This window comes from Carassius carassius, chromosome 12 (genome assembly GCF_963082965.1).
Source record: "Carassius carassius chromosome 12, fCarCar2.1, whole genome shotgun sequence".
In the NCBI taxonomy this organism is placed as follows: Eukaryota; Metazoa; Chordata; class Actinopteri; order Cypriniformes; family Cyprinidae; genus Carassius; species Carassius carassius.
Genome location: NC_081766.1, coordinates 20,323,359 through 20,349,678, shown reverse-complemented (window position 1 = coordinate 20,349,678; position 26,320 = coordinate 20,323,359). Strand labels below are relative to the sequence as shown.

The 26,320-nt window shown below is 38.3% G+C and overlaps 1 protein-coding gene across 4 annotated transcripts in view; it reads right to left on the bottom strand.

Moving 5' to 3' along the window:
* Nucleotides 1-26,320, bottom strand: part of LOC132155076 (rho GTPase-activating protein 29-like) — a 41,749-nt gene that overhangs the window by 13,048 nt on the left and 2,381 nt on the right. For 2 of the 4 annotated variants that reach the window (XM_059563854.1, XM_059563853.1), the window contains exons 2-4: nt 24,860-25,195; nt 3,013-3,156; nt 363-459 (exon numbers count right to left, since the gene is read on the bottom strand). In XM_059563854.1, the coding sequence (XP_059419837.1) occupies nt 363-459; nt 3,013-3,156; nt 24,860-25,124 (506 nt within the window). In that variant the 5' untranslated portion in view covers nt 25,125-25,195. Of the gene's footprint in view, nt 1-362; nt 460-1,147; nt 1,307-1,452; nt 1,934-3,012; nt 3,157-24,859; nt 25,196-26,320 lie in introns of those variants that run through there. The other 2 variants (XM_059563856.1, XM_059563855.1) reach the window with 2 other exon arrangements.

The window sequence follows — 26,320 nt, the reverse complement described above, 5'->3', positions numbered from 1 at the left end:
TTTATTCACCCTCACATCATTCCTAACCTGCTTGACTTTTGTTTATCTTCAAATCACAAATTAAGCGATCATCAAGTCTCTTTGGTGGACTCTTTAAACCACTTGGATTTATTTGGATTATCATGTCTTTATGAACTTTTGAACTGTCAAAGTTGTGGTTGCGTGGACTGAAATCTCTTGGATTTATGTTTTGAGAATGTCTTATGGGTTTGGAACAGCATGAGGATGAGTAACTGAATTTTCATTTTTGGGTGAACGATTCATTTAAGTGACACAAGTACATCTTAAATGAAACTGAAAGTAACTACACAGAGCATTCAGAATATACATATGACTACAGAATAGAGAGCTATGGTACTCACACATTGCCAAAGGTGAACGCCAAAGTATCGATTGATGTGTGTATCTCACCAAATATTGTGTCTTTGTTTTGTTTATTGATTTCCTTGACGTTCACGCCTGTGGGAAGTGATGAACCACATGAGAAGTGTAGCCAAATGGCAGTCTGCACCAAAATTACAATTCTCAACAAATGATGACAAACACCAGGGGTGTAGACCTAGATTTTACTGTGGAATTATGAATCCCACAACAGTGGACCACCACAGCTGTTGGGCACTGAATAGTAGCTACAACACTCTGATAATATAGAATACATTCATTCCATATGAGAGTCATTTTAGTATGCTGTAAATTCAGACTCATTCTGAACAATGTGGTGCACAAAGAAAAGGAACCTTCACAAATTCTTTCTTTATTAGCATCTAATGCTGCTTTGGCCGTGCTTCCCTAGAGCACAAAACAAATGCTGTATTGTTAGCATGTAAATAAATCAACAGACGGCTTTCTTCATAAACTGTTTTCATTGTTTCAAAAAGAGGCCGGATGACAGAAAGCACGTTTTGATGCACAATTTCCCATGTTTCGAGCTGACAGAAGGTAAATTAACATAAAATTGATATTAAATCTTAATTTAAAAAATCTGATATGTGATAGACAAGAAGTAACGTCTCAGAGAGGCTACGAAACTTGCATTTACCAAGAGCTTCCTGTCTGGTAGCTGAGCCTTTCCTTTACAGGAAACACTGACAAAGCTCGAACTCGCAAAACATTCAGCAGTCGTTCAAACAACTTTCACCAAACTTACCAACTCCTTTAACTTCCACTTGCAGTCATATCCAGGTTCGATATGGTAAGGCATAGATTAACGACAGGCAAAACAAGCCCAGAACTTCAGGAACTAAGGGCACAGCCTAGTTCACAATGATTCAATGGAGCTCGACTTCCACTTTTTCCTCACATACAAGAAAAACTGACAAAGCCATAAAAAAAGCAATATCATCTGTAGTTTCCCGTTCCGCATGGGCGCTTTTTTTGCTTGGATGTCATGCAAAATGCAGTGACTGTCAGCAGAGGTGGGAATCGCCCCCCTCAACCGCCATTCATACTCACAGCTACCAAGTGAGCAGAGGGGATGGCACTGTAGACGAGAGCGTGAGATGTGCGTGGCTCCTGGTGCATGCCTGTCTGCTTCTGAATGCAGGCGGGCGGCTCAGTGGCCCCTGCAAAGGAACGCTGACTTCTTCCTCAGGACATCCTGCAGTTCCACAACAATGATTCTGCCCTCTTCACAGCTCAAATACGGACATGGCTACATTCAGAAAAGCAGTTCTCTCAAAGAAAATCCCTCAAAAGCATTTTATGCATCATTGGAAAGATTTTTTACAAATCTGTCAATATGGGTTTTTTTCTAAAAATATCTAAGATTCTTACCATATACTTGTGGCAAAGTAATGCATAAAGGAATCACTTTATCAGGTGGAATGCGTCATAAGATAGGATGAAATACCTGAGATAACAGAGTCTCCTTAGATTAGAAGCAAAGATAAAAATACAGCGAGTCACTGACTCACTCTAGACAAGGGCGGGGGAAGAAAGAATTTCAATAACTTGAGACACTTGACACTTTTATTTTTGCCCCGCCCCCCCGAGTGATTCTTCAGCAAAACTATGCAGCGTTTTTTTCTTATTTATTTATTTATTTTTAAAGATGGAAGAACACACGGACTGAGCGTAATTGGGGGTAGGGGAGGATATGGGCATCTGATTTCCTGAAGTTTTCCATCAGGAGAAAGACAGGTGGATGACATTGATGTTGGGTTTTTAAAATGCAAGCGTGAATGGGAAGCACACTCTGGAATGTCAGTCATACAGGTAACTTGAGGCCTTTCTGGCCTTTCTTCTTAACTTCCTCATTCAAAAGGTAAAAAAAAAAAAGATGAAGGCCTCAGGCATGTCAAAAAAAAGACAAACACATTATTTCCCTCTGTTAAACTCTTCAGACTTACCTTTGACAGAAACAATAAAGAGACTTTAAAGGATGCATGGGAGCTCAGTGGGGTCTCTGGCCATCTAGTGGCAAATGATGATACTCTAGTGGCCAAATCAATGATGCCAAAACATACAGTTGAAAACCGCTAGAAATTATGTGGATAACCAATAAAACATAAAAACAATTTCACTATGTCCATATAGCACAAAAAACATCCATTTCCTCTTCTGCAGCTGCTATCTGGATCGCAAAATGAACTGATTTACACATTTATATATTACATAACCATGCAGTAATGTCTTTATATTGATAATCTAAACATTTTTTCTTTCTTGAAAGATTTTTTTTCTTAGCACGTGAATAAGAAGTCTGCCATCCATACAAAAACATGGCTTCACATTATATAACATCTAAGATGATCTAAGATTAAAACAAGAGCTAAAATGAATTTTCAGCACTGTCTTAATCCATTAAGCCACATTAAGCATGATCTCATTTTTAAAAGATTAATGCAACATGCAAAGTTTTTCTTCTTTTAAATGTTCATTTGTCAAATTGACATGTCTGTGCTGCAGTTCTATGAATGTTTTGTGTGAATACATACACAGACAATGAAACAGACAAGATTAATTCTAAGCTGTTGGTTCTGAACAGGGGTGGAGTTGAAGGAGGATGCTCACCTTTGACTTTGGCGATGACAGTGCCTGCAGCACCTAGAATTTCTGATGAGTTCAGTGCCTGGTGCTTGCCAATGACGGTCTTCAATACACGTGCCAGCTCCTCAAGTCGCTCGTTGACCACGTGCTGCGAGCATTCTTGGTTTTCTGTGGGTGACAAACATATAGACAGAGACCACAATGTCATGAGCTCAGCTTCCTCCACATCGAAAGGATAAGAATTTTGCACCTCTTCAAAGTGCACATGAAATGAGTGACACTGATACATCCAACAGCACTCTTGTTCTGTGACTGTGCATGCCCATGTGGTTAGAGATAATGAGCAGTGTACGAGGTTGCGCTTTGGCTGAGATGCAGATGCTGCTTTGTGCGCTCGAGAGAAGGCCGACAGCAAGATAAGAAAAGAACTCGGAGACAAACATGACAACAGCTACTGTATGCACACCTATCAAGACGTGTGATAACAGATTTTATTTTTATTTTTTGTATGAAAGTGAGGTACTTCATTACTGTTGACTGCACGTTAGTACTGCCATCATGAAGATTAGAGTGATCTAACATTGAAAACATTATTTCACATTTCTAAAGGATCGTGTGATACTGAAAACTGGAGGAAACTGCTGCTAAAACTTCAGCTTTAAGGTCACAGGAATAAATAACATGTAATCAAATACATTTTTCCAGTTTCCAAATATGTTAATGTACACTCACGTTCACACAACAGCAGATAACAGAGGAGACAACCACATTCTATAACCAAACTCACATTTTCAGGACTTACAACCACGTTCTCAAAAAGCATGCGCTGTATGAACTGGACATCTAGTACAGTGCGAGAGCCTCTCATGTGTGGTTTCACTCTACAGCTACGGAGAAATGAGCTATGTGCGTCATCTGAAGTTTTTAGATCCAGACACTGCTCTCCACTGTAGCGGTTTCCATCAGTTTTGTGTTCTGTGTGTGACTCAAATGCAGTGTCATGTGTGACATGCAGAGAAGAATGAGAGTGCATATACGGGCTTACGATCATACAGACAGTATTCGAGACACTACTGTAAGCTGTTGTTTGAAAGGGCCATTTCAAGTCTCACACCTGTAAGAAAACACTGACAGTGTTAACATTGTCGTAGTTAATGTAGTGATTATTCATTTCTGGTGCTATGGCATTTTTAAACTGTGTTGGTGATGTTAGCATGACTATACAATATCGGTCAGGATCATTGATCACATGATCACGGTCAAACATGATCACTGCACGATCTAATGTGAAGTGTCTTATTAACTCACTGTCATGCATTGTGTGCAATGAATTTCTTCTCCCTCTTCACGTTTTGTTGATTTTCTCCACTTCTAAACAAGCTTTTAAGACTCTTAAAAGTACTTGTCGTACTCCTAACAAATTTGGACATTAAGAGCTCTTTTAAGGGTTAAGATGTTTTCTGAATTACTAGGATCTTTTCTTTACCGTATTTTTTCATAGTTTGGCTGGTCCTGCGACTTAGTCAGGTGCGACTTATTTATCAAAATTAATTTGACATGAACCAAGAGAAATGAACTAAGAGACCGGAACCAATAGAAAACATTACCGTCTACAGCCACGAGAGGGCGCTCTATGCTGCTCAGTGCTCCTGTAGTCTACCACTGAGAACATAGAGCGCCCTCTCGCGGCTGTAGACGGTAATGTTTTCTCTTGGTTCTAAATAAATTCGACTTATAGTCCAGTGCGACTTATATATGCTTTTTTCCTCATCATGACGTATTTTTGGACTGATGCGACTTATAGTCCGAAAAATACGGTAATTTTAAGAGGAAACGCCCAAATTTCTAAGAATTTTCTTAGAATGTTGTCACTTGGAGCCTGTGAGATCCCCGATACACAAAGTATGGTTACTGTTTTTTTGTTTGTTTGTTTTTTAATAGCAAAGTACTTTTTTAGTTTTAGTTCAGTATCCATTTTACCCATCGGATGATTAATTGATATTGGCCAGTGTGGTCCAACCTTGCCATCGGTATCGGTAAAAGCCACTATCGGTCGACCTCTAGTTAAAAATATTTTTTTTGTATTTTTTCACTGTACCACAGCAGTACAAGCCCGATATTTTTTTTTGTTCCCATCATTTTACTGAAGAATGCTTCTCTAATCTTGAGCCTATTTCAAATACGTGGATAATGTGGCCCGTGATTTGTCCCGCGATTGTTTAATTTTGGTTCATTCACACTGCCAGTGATTTTCCGCAATCTGTGTGTTCATTCACACACATCCCATAAAGATCTCGTAAAGACATTACAATGTGACGTAATGTGATGCGTACTGTTCCACTTAACTGGCGAACCATCTCAGCTTTAGCGCTGGCAGTTAGGAGCTCCCTGATCTCTGCTTCATTTCAGTTTTCCCATATTTTTTCATCGTGAACATTGATATAAAAGAGTTGGACATCACTTTGACACACAACCTTTTATGGCATTGGTCCTGGCTTTTGATCGTACAAGGCTTGTTCCCGTTTCAAAATCCGGGACTAGGTTGTTGTTAGGTCCAAATTGTGGGTTAGTTCCCAGGATGTGTTTGCATTCACACAGAAGGCACTCTGGCAATTTTCCGGGATCAACGCTCAGTGTGAAAGGGGCTTTGAGAAGTTCAACGTGGGATACCATTTCCGAAACACGATGTTAATGGTAGACCAATTACAACAGACTGGGCCATTTGACCAATCAGAGCAGATTAGGCTCATGGAAAGGAACAGTTTAAAGAGAATGATTGTTAGAACAGTTTTGAACTAATCATTTGAGAATCGTTGGAAAATGAGGTGATATTAAAAATGCATATTTTGAGAAAACAAAAGCATTTTTTGACCTTCAATGCATGTAAACCTACTGTAGGAGAGTCCCAAAATAATATTAGGAACCTTAAAAATGGCATTATGGGGCACTTCAAATTTAATTGTAACTGTCATGCTGTCTGGTCTCTGGTTCCCATGGTGTCCACTAGTGGGCTCACTTCCCCTTGGGCACCTCACAGTAGGCACTACAATTCCCACTAGCCTTGTCCCTTCATCACAGTAATTGCATTCCTGTTAATTCCACCAGGTGCCTTCACTTATTAGTCATTAGCCTCCCTATATTAACCAGTCTTTTCCTGTTTTCTGCATGGAGTCCTTTCCTTATGTTTCCGTTCCTGTTCCCTTCCTGTTCCTTTTTTGTTTGTTTATTTGGACTGTATTCTGGTTTTGACCCTGGCTTGTTTGGATTACGATTTTGGATTACCCCAATAAAAACTACCTGCAATTGGATCTCTCTCTCCCTGTGTTTCACTGGGTCACGATCGTCACAGTAACAATATTTCATAACATAACTGTTTTACTGTAGTTTTTTGGAAACACTGAATGAAGCTTCCTGAATGTTTTTGGGAAATAATAAGTGTGCCTGTGTCACTACTTCCATATTTCTAAAATAAGCAGAAGTATGCAAACAACTTTAAAATCAAAGTGAAACCACTTTTAATGTTAATCTACTTCTGTAATGCAAATTCAGTTGAAACAGGATATTAAACAAGAAAAAAATGCAGGGTGAGACTTGGGTTTTATCCACTGGAAATTGACTATGACTGAATGAAAAGTGGACTTTCCATATCAGAATGGAGCCAGGTCAAATGTTGGCTAAAGTGCTACATTTATCTTTTAACCTCATACCTTCATAATCATCAAATATCAAAAGTCTATGTAGCCTAAATAATGTAGCCTGAATCTGTAGAGAAATTTAAGTGGTTACCTTTGATTTCATGTTTACTTGAAAGGCTACCAGGTTTGCTATAACTAAATGACAAAACATTCACAATTATTTCAACCAAAACTATTCACACCAAATTTACTCAGTCTGAAAAAGGTTATATGTGAATTGCTATATGTGAATCCAAACAAACACCTAGCTTTCAAATAACCAAATAGGTTTCAAACATTACCAAATTTTGACAAGTTTCAAAATATTGTGCATGTTTTTCAAACTATAAATAATTAGACTCAATGTAAACAAATATTAAGATTAAAAATGTTTGTTAACACCACGTGAACCCATAAACGAACACCACAATCTCTCTTGTTTGCATTAGGATAAAGTGGACGGTTTGGCTGTTTGCAGGGGATGACTTCATATCTAACTGAACATTGCAAAGGGTTCAAAGAGTTTTGATAGCAGGAGCATCTGTTTTTTATCCTCTCCGTGCAGATGTACATCATGCCTCAAGAATGAGACAGAAGCTTTATGAGAGCACAGTTACAGCATGGTCTTTTAGTGTTGGATGATATGCTCCACAGTCATATCATCTTATCGTCAGCCCGTGAGATCCCCGATACACAAAATTATCTTGCTAATTTATTGAATTATTTACTTACTTAGTTTCATAGCCAGAGAGTGGACCAACTCCAGGGTAAGGCTAAAAGCAGCCTAATGTTTTTAATATGACTGAATTTGTATTTAACATGATTTAACATTGTAAGTTACTAATTATAATGCTTACATTTCCTCAGTTATTCAAAAAGCAGCAACAGAAAACGAGAAGAGAAATTTTAAAAAACACTTGTGTTATAGTCAGTGAATCTGTCTCCACTGTATGGTGAATAAATCTCTTATACTCACAATGCACATACATCTGAACTTTGTTTTTGATGTTTTTGATGAGAAAATTTGCTAGAGAGCAGACAGAGCAGAGAAAGCAGCGAGCACGTGCACTGAACAACAAAACTTCTACATTGTGAGTAAATCACTCGCATATGCAACTAAATCTTCACTCTGGGTGACTAAATGATGTCTAATATTAGCCAATGGATAATAAATTCTTAGATTTTACTCGCCAGTGTGTGAGTTGAAGGCTGAGTATAAGTCTAGCACAGATATATTTTATTTTTCCAAACACTGCCTGAGTGTTTCAGAGTTTTACAAAAGCTGTGCCATTTTACAAACATATAAACTTTTGGTCTGTACTGTGTATATATATATATATATATATATATATATATATATATATATACACAGTACAGACCAAAAGTTTGGACACACCTTCTCATTCAAAGAGTTTTCTTTATTTTCATAAATTGTAGAGTCAAACTGAAGGCATCAAGGGCCATTTCATACCTGCCAACCTTGAAGAAATTTTATGAGTATTACAATCCCCCCCCCCACGCACGCACGCACGCGAGAACCTGACAGCCCACCGCCACTGTATGCTCCACCGTTGCACACACACCTGTGAGAAACCTATGAGATACCTAACACTATAATACATATTATACACATAATATCCTTTCACCAATTAAGATTTATTAGTTACTTCATAACATATACAAGTAGACCATAAATGTTATACAATTACTGCAATCACTCCGAACATTTTGTACAGGAGGCATAGCCCATGGAAACTTCTTCCACCTGAAAATCTTGTCAGAAATAAAAGTAAACTGATGACATTCTTTCTAAATAAATAAATCAAAACATTAAATAAATGTGCAAAACCAGCAGTTATCAATATCAAAATCAGTTTGCTAAAAACAAACAACATTTTTTTTTTATAATTTTCCATGCATAGTGTTTAAACTTTTGCATTGTTTAACTTGTTAAAGGTTGCAGATTTGGCTTTTTTAAGTAGTGCATCAGTGAAAGTCTCTTTGTAACAAATGCTGCCTTTGGAGGCAATCATGACTTTTCTTGTCACCAAAGAACATCTCTGTGCTCATATTAATAGATTATTATTAATGTTGAAAAGAGCGGAGAATATTTTTTTTTTTTTTTCAGGTTTTTTCGGGGGGATACATTGAAAGAACAGCATTGTTTGCTACATTTGCTACAGTTACATTTATTTGTTACATTTATATTATTTACATCAAGTTTTTGAGTGGTATAGTATTGCATATTGTTATTGAAACTTCATAATGTTTCACTTGATTATACATTTAGTCAGGAATTATAGTTTGGAAAAAGTCTAACTAGTAAAATGTTTACACGTTATGTGAAAACTAGTACAATAAATATAAAAAAATAAATATAAATAAATAAATAATAAGAGACTTACTCATGTTTATTATCTCTGCTGAATAAAGTGCTTCATTCTTTTTTTCTGAGGAAATCCAAATCTCAAATACTCAACCAAATCACATTTTGGGGTGAATTATATCTTATTCCTCTCATCGCGAAGCAAACAGTTAAATTAAAAATAAAAACTTTATTTAACATTAGAATCTGAATAGAGCGTTCAGCAAGGGGGGCGTGGTCGAATTAGAATATAATGAAGGCAGATGTGAAAAATGGACATCGCGTTGTTTTCATATGGATTACTTTATCACAGAATATTTGTTTTCAGCAGCACTTGTTTAGTTTAAAAGTAGACATGTCAGGCTTTCTATAGATATCTCTCTCATGTCTCTTCGTTGAGTATTCACGGAGTTACAGTTCATTTTAATGACGTGTTTGTAAATGAAGATCAGCGCAGACAAAGGCTGCAGACAGCACACCTTGTTTGTTATCTTTATTTTATAAGTGCACAAAGTTGTGTTGTTATTATGTCAGTATACAAATAAAAGTAGACCCTTTACAGATTCGATTTTGCTCTTATCTGTACGATCAAAACTCAAAGTGTAATTTAAGTTCTTTTCGGGGTTATCAGGAGAAGATGACTCATAACGCGTATACGCATTAACCGACTACAGAGGGTTGAACAGAACAATTCAAAACGAAAAAGAAAACAGACTGCTCTCTGCTAATGTAACGTTAATCCGTATGAAATGTGCATTTCTCTGGTGCGTTCACTACTGCGAAGATCGCGAGACAGCATCGTCAACTTTATCTTTGCAGTCGACACAACATTGATAGCGCAGTGTGGTGCTAGCGCAGTGGATAAGACACATGTCTTTGGTGTGAGAGACCCGAGTTCGAATCCACTGTGAGACACCAATGTGTCCCTGAGCAAGACACTTAACCCCTAGTTGCTCCAGAGGTGTGTGACCTCTGACATATGTGGCAATTGTAAGTCGCTTTGGATAAAAGCGTCAGCTAAGTGAATAAATGTATAAATGTAAATGTATAAATGTATGTAATGATACAGAAAACACTTGTTTATTAATAATTATATTCATAAAATATAAAATATTCATAATTATTACTTTTGCAGGTTCTTTGTGACAGCTTTTAGGTGCGTTATTGGCAGCGCCACCCTTACATGTTAGCCTAAATTAATGCATGAACTGAACTGAGCTCATCACAGCTGGACTGCTTGTTATGATGTCAAGGTCATTTTTAATGTTCATAAATTCAATTAGGCTAAACATAGCCTATCTGTTACCTTTATCTTACGTTAATCAGCACCTGGCATGTCTAAAACCTTCTAGATTTCAAGCCATTCCACCACTTTTGTGCCAACTAAGCTTGTGGATAGGAGGGGCAGGTGGGCGGCGGGTTAACATGCACCGCTCTGATTGGCCGAAAGCTTTTCACTCCACTTACACGCTGTGGATCAGTGGCAGAATCAGCGTCATAGATTGCGTAGAAACTGAAATCGGCGAAATGCGAGAAGCAACAAAATGTGTACCTAGAGAGCAGCGAATCGTACAAGCGTACTTATGGGTCAAAATGTGTGCAGAGTACGAAAAATGCGTACATGTTGGCAGGTCTGCTATTTGACCAAGAAGGAGAGTGATGAGGTGCTGCGCCAGATGACCTGGCCTCCACAGTCACCGGACCTGAACCCAATCGAGATGGTTTAGGGGTGAGCTGGACCGCAGACAGAAGGCAAAAGGGCCAACAAGTGCTAAGCATCTCTCTGGGAACTCCTTCAAGACTGTTGGAAGACCATTTCATGTGACTACCTCTTGAAGCTCATCAAGAGAATGCCAAGAGTGTGCAAAGCAGTAATCAAAGCAAAAGGTGGCTACTTTGAAGAACCTAGAATATGACATATTTTCAGTTGATTCACACTTTTTTGTTATGTATATAATTGCATATATAATTCCACATGTGTTAATTCATAGTTTTGATGCCTTCAGTGTGAATCTACAATTTTCATAGTCATGAAAATAAAGAAAACTCTTTGAATGAGAAGGTTTGTCCAAACTTTTGGTCTGTACTATATGTGTGTGTGTATATATATATATATATCAGGGGTGTAGGAGTGATTTTGAACCTGGGGGGGACAGTAAATGCCAGGGGGGGTTCGGGGGAAATTCCCCAGATTTATATATATATATATATTATATATATATATATATATATATATATATATGTATATATATATATATATATATAGCACCTAAATGCTCATTTCTAATGAACATTTGTTTTCTAATTTATTAAATATTGATGAAAATAAATATAAAGTATATATATATATATATATAAATATATATACCGGCTTTATATCAGCCATCAGATGATCATAACATAATCATAACAACAACTAGTTAAATTAGTTGGACACAGTTCCCATGTATTCTTTTATCCTACAAAAAAATAGCATTCTGTCATATTCCCATTACCTGTTTCTCACTTGGACCTAACTCTCCCTGTTCTGTGGTCTCTTCATCTCCTGTCTAGGAAAGTAACATGTTTGAGGACACAGAACTGGTTTCAATGCAAACTCTGATGACATGCCGTTGGCCTAATTTTACTGATCTAAAGTACTTTTACTATGTTTATACTATGTATACTATAAAAACCGTTCAAAAACCGCCACAATGCACACAAAACCCCAAAAATATGTTAGCACTGATCAGTATTTATTTCAGTATTTTTACTTCCACGTTTTTCTTTCCTACTATGTTACGGTTGGTTACATTTACATACAAGAAATAAACACTGGCTGCTGAAGCATGCATAAAATAAACCGTTTATGTGCGCCAACTTTTGGACTGGAGTGTTTGGACTGGAGTCATTCTTTGTAAGATTTTTTTGCAAGATTTTGTTTTCCCCACAATGAACACATCCAAATAAAAGAGATATTTTGTTATACTGAACAAATCCAAGAAAGCATATGGTCTGCCTCTGCTTATTCTTGAGATCAACAGAGTGTGGCATGGGACAAAATTTGAATTGCTGAATGCATGTGAAGATACTGATTTGGGTAGGAAGTGGATCAACCAAACAAGGTAAGGGACTCCCTAAAAATATAATACCAAAAACTAAAATAAAGGTTACTTAAACGTATCGCAAGCTTTAAATTACCGATTGTTATTTGTCTATTCAGCAACAAAAATAAAGTACAGGTGCAAGATTGGGATTTTCAGTGTTTTTTGATTGTGTCGTGTGTTGGGGGAAATGGAAACAAATGCCTATGGCACCAGAGCAAGACAGAATATATGTAGATCCATGTAGATTTAATGCGCAAGAGCTTGACAAAAAATGAAAAATATGGGGAGGAACATGACAAAATAGAACACGTTTTGTCTGGGAGTAGACGAGAGCAAAACTAATAAATACAAAATAAATAAAAAATAAAAATCCATTCCATTCAGGGCTCAAACTTGAGGTATCATAAGAGTGCTGTGATACAGGGCAAGATATCAGTATTTAAAAAAGCCAAATAAGGTCATGCATTAAGGTCACAAAAGATCCTCCATTATAGGGCTGGACAATTTTCCAGATTTTATCGATTAATTCGAAATCACTGTTTTGCCACGATTAAATTTTTTTTGAAACTGGGGAATCACTATTTTAAATAGAAATATCACCAAATGTTTGAATTAGACTCTTTGACAATATGCTGGTGATAACAGTTAAGAGAAAAGAACGATCCAACCGCATGTCGGCGCACAATTAACCGCTCACATGTGACGTGCTCTGTGAAGGACCATAAATTTAGAAAGAGGAGAGGAGGCTCTAGCCCCAGGGATACTCAAGAGTGCCCTCTCTCCTCTCTGACTTTGAAGTGTCTCTCAGACAAAAGGCCTCCATCAGAAGCCCCCACCCTAGCTTAGGCCTTCCCCTCACTGCCCTCCTAATTACTGGTGAGGGGTCAAGCAGCATGTCACAGACAGAAATGCCTGCTCTGATTAAGCTAGGGTTTTTTTTTTTTTTTTTTTATGATGATGCTTGTGCAGCCCCATCTGAGAAGCACAACCAAAGCACTTTTGGTATAAATATGTTTGATTTATCAAAATGTGGCTTGACATGCAGGACAGGCCCGTTTGAAGGACAGGGACTGATCAACTCCCAAAAGGACCAATGGAATGTTGCGTCCGCCCAAATGGGGCCCAGCACACAGGGGACTATGTCATGTGTCAGAGCTGATTGGGGTCCCGGGACGTCTTCATGCCAGCATAGCAACCGGAGTTCTCCAAACCCGATCTCACTCTGTTATGAATAATGCATCTTCTGGGCCCCCAAACACTTCAGTGCTGTCAAAACAATGTGATTTTAAAAAGTATGCATGAAAGCTGCTCTGGGGGAACTGAGGGGTATTGTTTCGGTGGGGATACCGCCAGAGAGGCACACACACATTGTTCGGGACGAGTCCCCTGCTGATGGCCCTCCGTCCAGGGTCTATTTCACTCCAAGAGCTCCAGCAGCGAGTCGCCGTCCCTCCCACGCTCGGCCTGCGTGTTGGCCCAGCCACGCTTCACGCTCAGTCTCTTCATGTTTCACGTGTGCTCTTCGCCCACCCCTTTGTCTCTGATCAGAGCCGTTTAACAATCTCACCTAACTGCCAACAAGCCTCACACTGCAGTGTAAGAACGAAGGCTGGTCCCAGCCCCTTACCCACCACTTCTCAGTCCCATTGGCAAGAAACTCAACACAGTTTCTCACGAACACACACACACATCACTGACAAGTCGGACACATTTTTTTTTAGATCTCAGCAAGTTGACTACTTTAATCCAAACTGTGTACATATTTAATTTTAAAGGGCTTTAGAAAACCTTCTAGAGTTATTCAGCCAAGAATAACAACTAAGCTAGCTTAAAAAATTAAATAAAAAAAAAAAAGCCCAGAACTGCTTATCTGACTGATATGTCACAAACAATGTTAACCATTTATACATTCTCTAGCATGCATATTTTACATTCACCATTCATTTAAAAGCCTCTGGTGCGTAAAAAATACTAAATATCATATACTCCTGTTTTAGTTATAGGAGTTATAAGAGCATTAAATAGTTAAAGAAACTTCATTATAAGGCTCATTATATTAGCGTTAGCCGTGCATATGCTAACGATTAACTACTCCAATAACAGCATTCATTTCAATCCGACATTCAAATAAAAATATTGAATAATATTCATAACAGAAGCAGTGTTTCCCACAGACTTATATATATGCAAATTCATTCTCTGCCTGCAGGAGGCGCTTGTAGAGCGGGAGAGAGAGGTTTCCCCGCTCACGGCTGTAATCAAATAAGCCCTGCACTCACAAACACTGTTCAGGCATTACAGGCAAGATGAAATGAAAAGTTTATCCATAATATTCTGAAGACAGTTGGTTTCTTTCAGAAATGCAGAGATACAAAAAACACCCGCGCCGGGTTTTGACTTTGACACGTAAGGTGCTCATGCTTGTTCAATGAAGTCAAAGCCTTTTGGAAAATCTATTTGTGGCGGTCAGTTTTGATATTGTGGCGGGTAGCCACAAATAAATCAATGTTTGGGAAACAAATTAAACTTACCTGCTTGAACTGTTTAATTTGATCCGGGTGTTTGGCTTTAAAGTGTTTTGTTAGTGTGTTTCCTCAACTCAACTCAACTCTTGGGCTGTTACCAGGCAAATCAGTATCAACAAACTCATCTTTTAATGCAGAGGAAATGCAGAAGATTCATTGGAAGTGGCATTTAGATGTATTACACTGTTTAGTGCAGACAAGAATGCATTTAACCTGCAGTTACAAATGCATGAATAATGTTTTGATATACAAGACATAAAATGTTGAATACTCATTTGAAATGATAAGAAATTAATTATTTAAAACAATCAAAAGATACTTTAAATGTGAAATTAAAATGGCCAGTATGTGTCAGCAAGTCACTGTTAATAAGTGAGTCATTGCGATTGAACCGAATCATTTAAACGGTTGATTCATTCAGGAACGAAACACTGTCACGTTGCTCAGAGACGCAAAACTGTGCTTTGGTGGCTGTGTTTGGAATTATTTTCTGTTGTAGAAATAGAGCTAAAAAAGGCAATATGGTGTCTAAAACGCAAGTCTCTTAATTAACTTGTTTACTGAACTGTTATATATATGTATGTATATATTCATGATGATTTTTGGAGGAAAAGATGGCATTATTTGTGTGATTTTGATTTAATATATGAAATTATATAAATATGTGAATTTTCTGCCCCTATATCTTCAATTTTGTGATCATTCTAAATGCATTTTAGGAGACTGAATCACACAGTGAAAGAACGCACTATAAATGCGCGCGCACATAATTAAAACAAAAATAGCACACTCCTCACCACTGTCTTTTTGGCTAATTTGTGTAAAACCTTTTGCTAAAATGTCAAAGCTTCATTTTAACCACCAATGCAACGATGCAATTATTTAGCTTACCTCTACATTCTTGCGAAGGGTTGATGTCTTGTCGAGATTTTATAAGCTGCTAGTTTGGTCTTCCTAGGCAAGTACAGTTTACACTGCATAATAGAGCATACATATGGCCAGGGGTTCACTTCATTTCCTTCGAGTTCAACTTCAGAATATGACGGGGTTTCCTGCCCATTACTCAGTGCTTTTATGAAGAAAGCGCAGAAATTTTGCAACCAAATCATGTGCTTGTGCGACCAGCTGAGTAAGTCAGTCGCAAAAGAGCGACCAGTGGGAAGAATGAGCCTGGAGCCCTGTGATTCAACAAGTATTAAATCAGGTCTTAAAGTCTCTCTGAACCTCAATGAAATGTAAACAAATTTTGTTTCTTCAAATCATTATAAATCACTGAACTGATACAAGTTAGCTAATTAATTACAAATTTGTATGTGATAATATATTTTAGTGGTGGGCCTAGATTAATCTCACTGTAATCTTGGAATTAATCTAGATTAATCTAGATTAAAATGGCTCATTTGAATTCTGCCAAAGGCATTCAGAATATGTGTGCTACACAAATAAAATAATGACTAAAAGTAAGTCTTTTAGAACGGGTTTCTCAAGACAGGTGGTGCGTTAGACCAGGGGCTCATCTCCTGTTTCCAAAATGCAACACAAACTGCTTGAGAAAGCTGTAAACTAATTCCACATTGCACAAGGTGCAAACAACCTTATGCCTGTTTCACACATAATCCGTCTGCAGTGCGTATGCGTTTCATATTTTTTTTACGCACCCATGTTAACGGATTCCAGCGTTCACGCGGTTGCGGTCCGTCAGTGCGTTCCAGGAGCGGTGCGTCTGCAGCAGTGCAGCGATCGTTCACGTACAGCACAGTAGTGTGAAAGCACAATGAGTATGAGTCTGTGCTGCTTCTGCCCCGCATATCAAGGTGAAAGTCATCATAGCTCACGTAGTATAGACCCAGCTCCCAACCCAACTTTGAGAATAGATTAACAGCGATATTTTTTTTATCTCCGATAAGAGTCTCACGTTAACGCAGCACGTTAACACCGATAACGGCCCTCCACTAATATATTTACATACTTTATCCCTAAATTTGAATAAATAAATAACTGTAATAATAGTTACAGAAATGTATTAATAAAATAAATAAGAATATAAGTAATGTGGGAAAAAATTATATTAATATTTAATTAATGGCATTTTTAACAACAGAAGCACCATGGAAATCAAATGTATTACCAAATATTGTGACATCAAATCATTACAATCTGTAACTGATACAAGTAGGGATGGGCGTTTTCCGCAAATATCACATTCGAATATTTGAGCTCACAAAAAACGAATATTCGAATATTCGTTTATTTAAATTAAGTTTAATGAGACAGACGTTATTTTTCAGCAACATTTATTGTTTCCGTCATTTTTGAACAAGCTTACACACAATAAGCTTGAACCTTTAACAATGCGTGCAAACAAACAAAAGTACAGATTAAAAGCAAAAAAAAAAAAAAAAAAGTGAACAAAGAAAGAAGTGAACAAAGAAAAAACGTAAAGCAGCCTGCAGCAATTAGGCTATTGTACAGAATGTAGCTTACACTTAACTTTGTAACTCAGCAAATCTTTTTTGCTTTTTTTTTCTATTGTTTTACATGTTCTTGTTAAGAAACACGGGCATGTAAACATGATCGGGGGAAAGTCGGCTTCTGTTAACAATAAGGCCGGTGTTGTACCGAAATCTGACTCCCCGGACAAATCGCACTCCCCTTCGCGTGCACGCACGTCACACAGTTGAACGCAGCGCTTGCAGTTAAACCTTCAGCGGTTTATTATAAGCCTTTTATTGATCGTTTTTTTCCACAGTTGGTACCAAGAACGAACATAGAAGCGTTATCTGATTAACAAGCAGCTAACGGTTGCAAAAACGCAGACTGGAGAAGGTCGTCAACGGAATTAAACCGCAATTTCCAAAGTAGCCTAAAGGCTGCGGAGAAAATGCGCTCTGACGGCACAGCCATTGTTGGGACTAACAAATAACGCTGTGCTAAGCGAATAGGTTTTGTGAAACGCTTCGTGTTTTCGTTTCACCACTGAATGGGATCCTCATCTGGTGGAATACATGGCTCCAGCAAGAACTGTTCCCACTCCTCTCGGCTGGACTCTCTGTAATCATTGCTGAAGAACTGGCTCAGCCTTTTCCGACAAGTGTTCTGATAATGTTCAAAAAAGTTTTTTTTTCTTACTTCTCTCATGTTTTCATCGAGAAACCCAAGATGTCTGTGCTGAGGATCTAGGGCAGACGCGAGAAGAGGAGTTTTCACTGCATTTTCCAAGTTAGCGGTGTTTATTCGTTGCTTGAGAGATGCCGCAACAATGTTCTTCAATTCGGTCACTTTCTGTGATTCTCCACGGCATATTTGAAGTGCTGTAGAAGACCGCAGTTCTTATTCATTCGTTAATTATTTTTTGCTTGCATACATTCTCAAATATGCCGTGGAGAATCACAGAAAGTGACCAAATAGGTTTTATTGTGGACTTTTTTTTTCTTTTTTAATGGCAAGCAAAAATATAGCGAAATTTGATTATCATTTTTATTTATCGAATAATTAGAGCAGAACGAATATTCGAATGTTCGACTATCCGTGCACACCCCTAGATACAAGTAGTCACTTTTTTGCAATTTATCACATTTAATATTGAAACCTGTAATTATAAATATATTTACACATTTATTCCCCAAATAGAATCAACAAAATGGGAAGAAACTGAAAATAGGGGTACATTAATGTTTTACAAGGTGTTAAACAGACAACATTAATAAAAAAAAAAATTCTGAAATATCCAAATCCTATCATCTGCTAGTCGATTAAAATTTGGTAAAGTTAAAGGCTCCTGCTTCCGGGAATGAAACGCTCACTCATTTCCTGAGAAAACAGGTTGTACATTTTTGTCCCAGCATACTATACGTTTCAAATGCTTCCTAGAAAATTAGCCACTTGACAATGTCATCACACACTTCAAAGCTTTTACGCACAGCTGCTGGCATTTCCTCTGTTGCTAACAACAGGTAATCAATAGGCACGTCTCGACCTGCCTCAGCTGTGCTTTGCCCAAAGCGGCAGACAAGCTTAGCGACGCTCTGTTGTGATTCACCGGTGAGAAAGCAGCACTGGGTTTGTCGTTGTGCCTGTCAGCCTTCCTCACACCTTACCACATCTCTTTTACAGGAACAGAAAGACTATTCTTTGAAGTACAGGAAATTAGCAAAGACTGGACTGTCGCATTCACTTTTTAGGTAAATAAACACTCCAAAATCAGCACTCTAAACCTTTAAGTACATTTTTTGTACATTCAGATTCAGCCAAACCAATAACCTCTATCGAGAGGCCTTCAGCTGACATGCACCCCGAAAAACATGCTCTCCATCCACCGCTAATGATGGCCCTGTTCTTTGCTAGGATTTCATGGGCCAACTGGCATATCCCCATGACCAATCTGCTGAACTACGGCTGTAAATCCACACCCCAGGAAATGCTACCCAACCACAGGCCCACACAAAACATCCCTCACCTTCAGTAGGAAAGTTACTGCCCAACAAATCTCTCTTTTCCACTTCACAAGCGCAGCGAGCCATTATATCGCCTACCACGGGGGCTTCGGCAATGGTGCCACCCGCAAAACTCTGTGAGGCAATCCCATTACACGAGGATGGGTGTCTTTTTTCACTTTTTCATTTTAGAGGGTTTTGTCCACATCCTCAGATTAACACCACTACAATATGCCAAAGGGGCCTCCATACCAAGACTTCCAGTGGATTGGTGCATTCACGAACACAATTTATTCACCAGGTCCAGCTATGAGAGAAAAAAAAAGAAGTATTTTTTATGCCTGAACCCCCCCCCCCCCCCATTTGTTTTCCATCTATGAGAGCAGGTGAATGAAAGTTGGGAATGAAGAAAAATAATAAAATCCACCAATGGACTAGCTGTTTAAATTTAAAAGAGTTTTTAAAATCTTTTTTTTTCTGTACACATAAAATAAATATTTTGTCCATACAGAAACTACCCATACAATAACAATAATAAAAACATTTACATCAGTCAAAAACAAACCTTTTGTCATAATTTACTCATGGTTTACCATTCAGTTGAGTGTGTAGATAACTGAACTGAACGATTAGTTGTTAATGCAGTAACACCACTCTCTTTGTGAGACTCACAAGGTACAGAAACACGTCAAGACTCCATGATAAATTTTGATAATGTCTCTTTACACAATAGTGTCACCCACAAGGCCTGTGGTCCGGGGAAACCCATATATTACTGTCGAGAGAGACCCATTGCGTGTAGCAGTGATAGTACTCCCGCGTTTAAATGTGGTCGTCACTTCCAAAACTTTGCAGTGTTTACGTGGCTCATGTGAACAATCTTTGAGAACCATAATAACAGCTTTAAAAATAACTATTTTTTAACAAAGTCTAAGAAAACATCTTAGATTAGATAACTAGTTAAGATGCTATAAACTGGATTGCTAATATAACCACAAATTCAAAAACATTTTACTGAATTTATGTTTCTCAAGACCTGAAATGAGACTAGTTGGTTGAATTAGTTTATGCAGACAGATATGTTTATATGTAAACATACATAAATTAAAATAAAAATGTTATGATGCATATACATTTCTTTGTAAAACTAATATTATGATTGTTATTTCATTTAATTAAGGGAAAGCAGCCAATAAATGTCTGGAAACCATATGAACTGCTTCAGTGCTGTTTAAATAGCCTCCCATGATGCACCCCATGAAGAAAATGACCCGAGTGTGCAAAGCTGTGATCTAGACAACGTGCAGCGAGTTAGAAATATAAGATATTTCATTAAAAAAATGTTTGGGCACTATATAATATGGCATACTTCAATTTGTGTTATTTGTTATGTTATGTCATATTATGCTTTGATGACTTAACTATTATTTTAATTTACAACCCGAATTCCGGAAAAGTTGGGACGTTTTTTTAAATTTTAATAAAATGAAAACTAAAAGACTTTCAAATCACATGAGCCAATATTTTATTCACAATAGAACATAGATAACATAGCAAATGTTTAAACTGAGAAAGTTTACAATTTTATGCACAAAATGAGCTCATTTCAATTTTGATTTCTGCTACAGGTCTCAAAATAGTTGGGACGGGGCATGTTTACCATGGTGTAGCATCTCCTTTTCTTTTCAAAACAGTTTGAAGACGTCTGGGCATTGAGGCTATGAGTTGCTGGAGTTTTGCTGTTGGAATTTGGTCCCATTCTTGCCTTATATAGATTTCCAGCTGCTGAAGAGTTCGTGGTCGTCTTTGACGTATTTTTCGTTTAATGATGCGCCAAATGTTCTCTATAGGTGAAAGATCTGGACTGCAGGCAGGCCAGGTTAGCACCCGGACTCTTCTACGATGAAGCCATGCTGTTGTTATAGCTGCAGTATGTGGTTTTGCATTGTCCTGCTGAAATAAACAAGGCCTTCCCTGAAATAGACGTTGTTTGGAGGGAAGTATATGTTGTTCTAAAACCTTTATATACCTTTCAGCATTCACAGAGCCTTCCAAAACATGCAAGCTGCCCATACCGCATGCACTTATGCACCCCCATACCATCAGAGATGCTGGCTTTTGAACTGAACGCTGATAACATGCTGGAAGGTCTCCCTCCTCTTTAGCCCGGAGGACACGGCGTCCGTGATTTCCAACAAGAATGTCAAATTTGGACTCGTCTGACCATAAAACACTATTCCACTTTGAAATAGTCCATTTTAAATGAGCCTTGGCCCACAGGACACGACGGCGCTTCTGGACCATGTTCACATATGGCTTCCTTTTTGCATGATAGAGCTTTAGTTGGCATCTGCTGATGGCACGGCGGATTGTGTTTACCGACAGTGGTTTCTGAAAGTATTCCTGGGCCCATTTAGTAATGTCATTGACACAATCATGCCGATGAGTGATGCAGTGTCGTCTGAGAGCCCGAAGACCACGGGCATCCAATAAAGGTCTCCAGCCTTGTCCCTTACGCACAGAGATTTCTCCAGTTTCTCTGAATCTTTTGATGATGTTATGCACTGTAGATGATGAGATTTGCAAAGCCTTTGCAATTTGACGTTGAGGAACATTGTTTTTAAAGTTTACAACAATTTTTTTACGCAGTCTTTCACAGATTGGAGAGCCTCTGCCCATCTTTATTTCTGAGAGACTCTGCTTCTCTAAGACAAAGCTTTTATAGCTAATCATGTTACAGACCTGATATCAATTAACTTAATTAATCACTAGATGTTCTCCCAGCTGAATCTTTTCAAAACTGCTTGCTTTTTTAGCCATTTGTTGCCCCCGTGCCAACTTTTTTGAGACCTGTAGCAGGCATTCAATTTTAAATGAGCTAATTAAGTGGATAAAAGTGTAAAATCTCTCAGTTTAAACATTTGCTACGTTATCTATGTTCTATTGTGAATAAAATATTGGCTCATGTGATTTGAAATTCCTTTAGTTTTCATTTTATTAAAATTTAAAAAAACGTCCCAACTTTTCCGGAATTCGGGTTGTATTTTAAAGCTGTGTCCGAACTCGCGACTGGTAGTGCACTACACAAAAAGTAGCCTCAACCAAACAAAAAGTCGCCTTGAATCAATTCTGTACGTTTATATAAAAGACAAACACTGAGTTTTGTTATCTGAATTATGCTAAATCAGTCTACAGACCTGGAGCTTGGAAGAACACACAACTTCCTGGTTGTTATCACAGCACTTTTCAAACTCAGGGCACTTAAAAGAACCTCTTCCTCACAACAGAACAGCACATTCTTTCATCTACCCACACGATGAGCGTCAACAGGCCACAATACACTTCCACTCACTCTGGACGAGTTTCTCCAAAATCACAGAGGGAATTATTTGATATTTAGCCTAGCCCTTCCAGTAAAAACACCCCACCCTTCTGAATGTCCAACTGTCACGGGAGTTCAACGTTACACTAAAAACATCTCAATGCTGGATTCAAAGCAAAATCAATCTAGGCTTGGCTCTCGGATGCGTTTTGACAGAAGAAACAACAAAAAGGGACCATTTCTGACTTTCTGGCAGGATGTGCACAGCAGCCGGAGAGTTTTACCGGGAAAGATGTTGATCTGAAAGGAGGAACCTACAAAACCATTTAAGAAAAATTTGACTATGAAAACTTTTCACTTCTTATTAATTCCCCAGCAGCCAGAAAGTCAAACAACCGAGGTAAAAAGTGCCTTTGAAAACATTCTGAAATTTCAGCAAGGAAGAGTCATTTTTCATGTGCCGCACACCTAACAGTCAATCGAAGGCACCATAGCAACAAGTGAACATTTGTTCTGAAGGAATTTGGGGTATGCAGGAGGAGGGGGCTTCATGGCGGAGGAGGAATCACGGAACGAGAAGAGTTTGGTCACACCGATCAAAGTGATGATCATAGTCATCAATATAAACACTATACCAAAACGTACTGTGACTGCAGTTTTCTGATAAACACTTTACAAGCCACTAGCTTTTGTAGCTTAAATTAACCACATTGTGGCTACAAAGATCTCGCGTGTGACGTGCATTCAGACTGCAGAGCAGATAAGCACGCAGATGAGTTCCTGTAGCGTTCCTCCTAGCTGCCTTGTAGATCCTAGCTAGCAGAAAAAGACAGCCAGGGAGGAGAGGAGAGCTGTGATGGTCAATCTCTGTGCAGGGTCAGTGGGAGAGTGGGGAGGTCAAAAGCATGTGCTTGTGGGAAGTGTCACCGGGCCACTTTGACATACGCTGGTGTGGAGAATCTCATTCATCAATACTTAACCAAACAGTTTAACATTTGTTATAAAAGCAGCTGGAATCCCTTTTGCACTGACAGAACTACTGAGAAACAAAATTAGCTGTTCATATTCACTAAATATGCACCAAATCTGGATTATTGTGATTATTCATTCCATTTGTATTGCTGGTATTTGTGTTAAGTTTGTGTTGTGGTCACCTGCAATGCTACACAATATATATGTTGTAAATTAAATAAAATATTATATTAATAATATGAAATAGTATTACAATTTAAAATAACAGTTTTCTATTTTAATACATTTAAAAATGTACTTTACTTCTGTGATGGCATAGCTGAATCCCAGTCTTCAGATCCTTCAGAAATCAGTCTAATACATTTATTTTTGCCGCAAGAAACATTTCCTATTATTATAAATGTTGCAAACAATGCTTTTCTCGGGATTCTTAGATGAATAGAAAGTTCAAAAGACCAGTATTTATTAGAAACTGAAATCTGTTACATTACATATTATATATTTATTATTATATATTTATTATTTACTGTCACATTCGATCAATTCAAAGCACCCATGCTGAGTAAAAGAAACAAATCTATATTACTGACCCTCAACTGTTTGACCAGTAGTGATGGTCTGTTAGCTGAACTTTGCAAAAAATAAACTGGAACAATTATAACAGTGGGACTAAACAGTGGGACTAAAGTGTTTAAAAGAAATTTGAAAAAAAATGAATTATTGCTTAAATTTGACCAAGAAAAAAAAAAAACATTCACAGTGCACATAAACATGTTTAAGACGGAAATAGCAAATCTATCTCTATCAAACTTGTTTAGCTGTTCACCACCATTTTAGGTGGTGAAATGCTTTTTGCAAAGAAAAACATCAAAATTCTCTGCTGGGGGTGGGACAGTTTGGCTATTCTTATATGGGAAAGTATTTAAATGTGTATATGCCACAAACCATAATTGTCCAGTAACTATTTATACTCCACAGATCTGTCAGTCATAAATGCTTTATTTACTGTGGAAGACAACATAATAGCGGCTTTTCATTCTTTCATCGCAGCAAATTTCTCTAAATGAAAACTCTTACAGGAACATAATCTTCTAGCTGTTTTCCAATAATGCAGAACAGGAAGACATAGTTCTCCATAAAGTGCCTTAAAATGCAAACAGAAAAAAACAACAACAGGCTCAGTGTATCAAGTGCAGTCGTATCTCTTTCTACCACAAGGAGGCAAATTTCAGAGATGCCTTGTGCAGCAGAAAAGAAACACTCTCAGCAGGATAGCCAGGAGTTTACCCGTGGCATCCTGACAGATGTGGCACTCCTCCAGTGATGGGAATGAGAAACACTAACACATCGTGCAAACCTTCTACATCAGCATAGACTGACCCATATGCACTTTTAAAAAAGAAACGGCGATACCACAACATCAACCACAGCTGCACAGCAACAAGGCGCTTTTGAACAAGCATCTGAAGTAGCGAGCGTTAAGTAGAACCTCACCTTTGGAGTGAAAAGCCTCCTTTAGGCTCAGCAGCACGTCAGAAAACTTGCGCACATCAGCGACCAGTTCCATGATGTAGTCGGGGTCCCCTCCAGGGGTGGTGGTGGCGTGGTCAAGGCCCGTAGCATTGAGAGGGTTCTTCTTAGAGCTACGGCCCATTTCTAGCGTCTTGTTGGACCCAGGGGACAGGGACACAGGAATGCTGGGCTGGGAGAGACCATTTGTCAAGTGCTTATTCCCACTGTTGCTGCCCTGACGGAACATTCCAGCAGCCGCTTCTGCCGTTACGAAGCCGCCTCAGCCGCTGATCCAAGCGCCCTCCTGCCAGTGGAGAGCTGAAGGCAAAGCAAGACAAAAAGCTGAGGATCAATTAATACAGCTAAGCCTATGATCAGATGCTGCCTTTATAAACTCATGTTGAATGTGAACTTTTCATGTAGAGTTTGTGAAATGTTCCTGTGAACAATTTGTTAAATCTAAGTGTATGTACACAGGCATCAAATCCATCTGCAGAATGCCCTGAAATATCTCTTTATTAATTCATCCATTAATGAAAATTCTGTCATTATTTACTCACAGTTACTGGTCCCAAATGAGCATATTAAAAATGATATCTGAAGGATCATGTGACACTGACGACTGAAGTTATGGCTGCTGAAAATTCATCAATAATATGCTTTTAATATGTATGTAACAATGTGATTACATTCACATACATTTCTGCATTTTTAAATTCCAATTTGGTCCTCACTTTTGACAGAATGAAATCCATGGCATTTAGAATTTAATCCGATTGTATGTGCGTTATATAAATGAGCACCCTGAAGTAGGGGTGTGCACGGATAGTCGAACATTCGAATATTCGCTCTCCTCTTATTATTCGATAAATAAAAATGATATTCGAATTTCGCAAAAAAAAAAAAAAGAGTTCACAATAAAACCTAATTTAGTCACTAATTCTGTGATTTTCCACAGCATATTTGAAGATGTATGCAAGCAAAAAAATAATTAATGAATGAATAAGGGGCCGTTCACATATCGCGCCTAAAAACGCGTGGAAAAAGCTAGGCGCGCCGCTTTCTCCTTCTTTCCAAAGCGCTCGGGCAGAAGAGCACCTGAGGCGTCTGCCGTTGCTAAGCAAAAATGACACGCTCTCTCCATGAAGACGCGGAAATTTCAGCAAAGGATAAATGGATTTGCAGCACAAAAAATCGCTTTCAGTAGCTCTGCTACTAAATTTATTTCAAAATGGCAATCCATATACAGCTATGATCAGCTGTTCCTTCATCTTGGCTGAGCTTTCAACGTTGTTACAGGAAAGGATGAAGCTGAATGTTTAGTTCTTGTCACATGACCTGCGGTGCGCTTGCGGCATTCTGAAAGTTGAGATGTTTTTAACTCGATGCTGTTCGGACACGCCTGGAAAAAACGAGTGAGTCGCACCGCGTGCGCATCGCGAC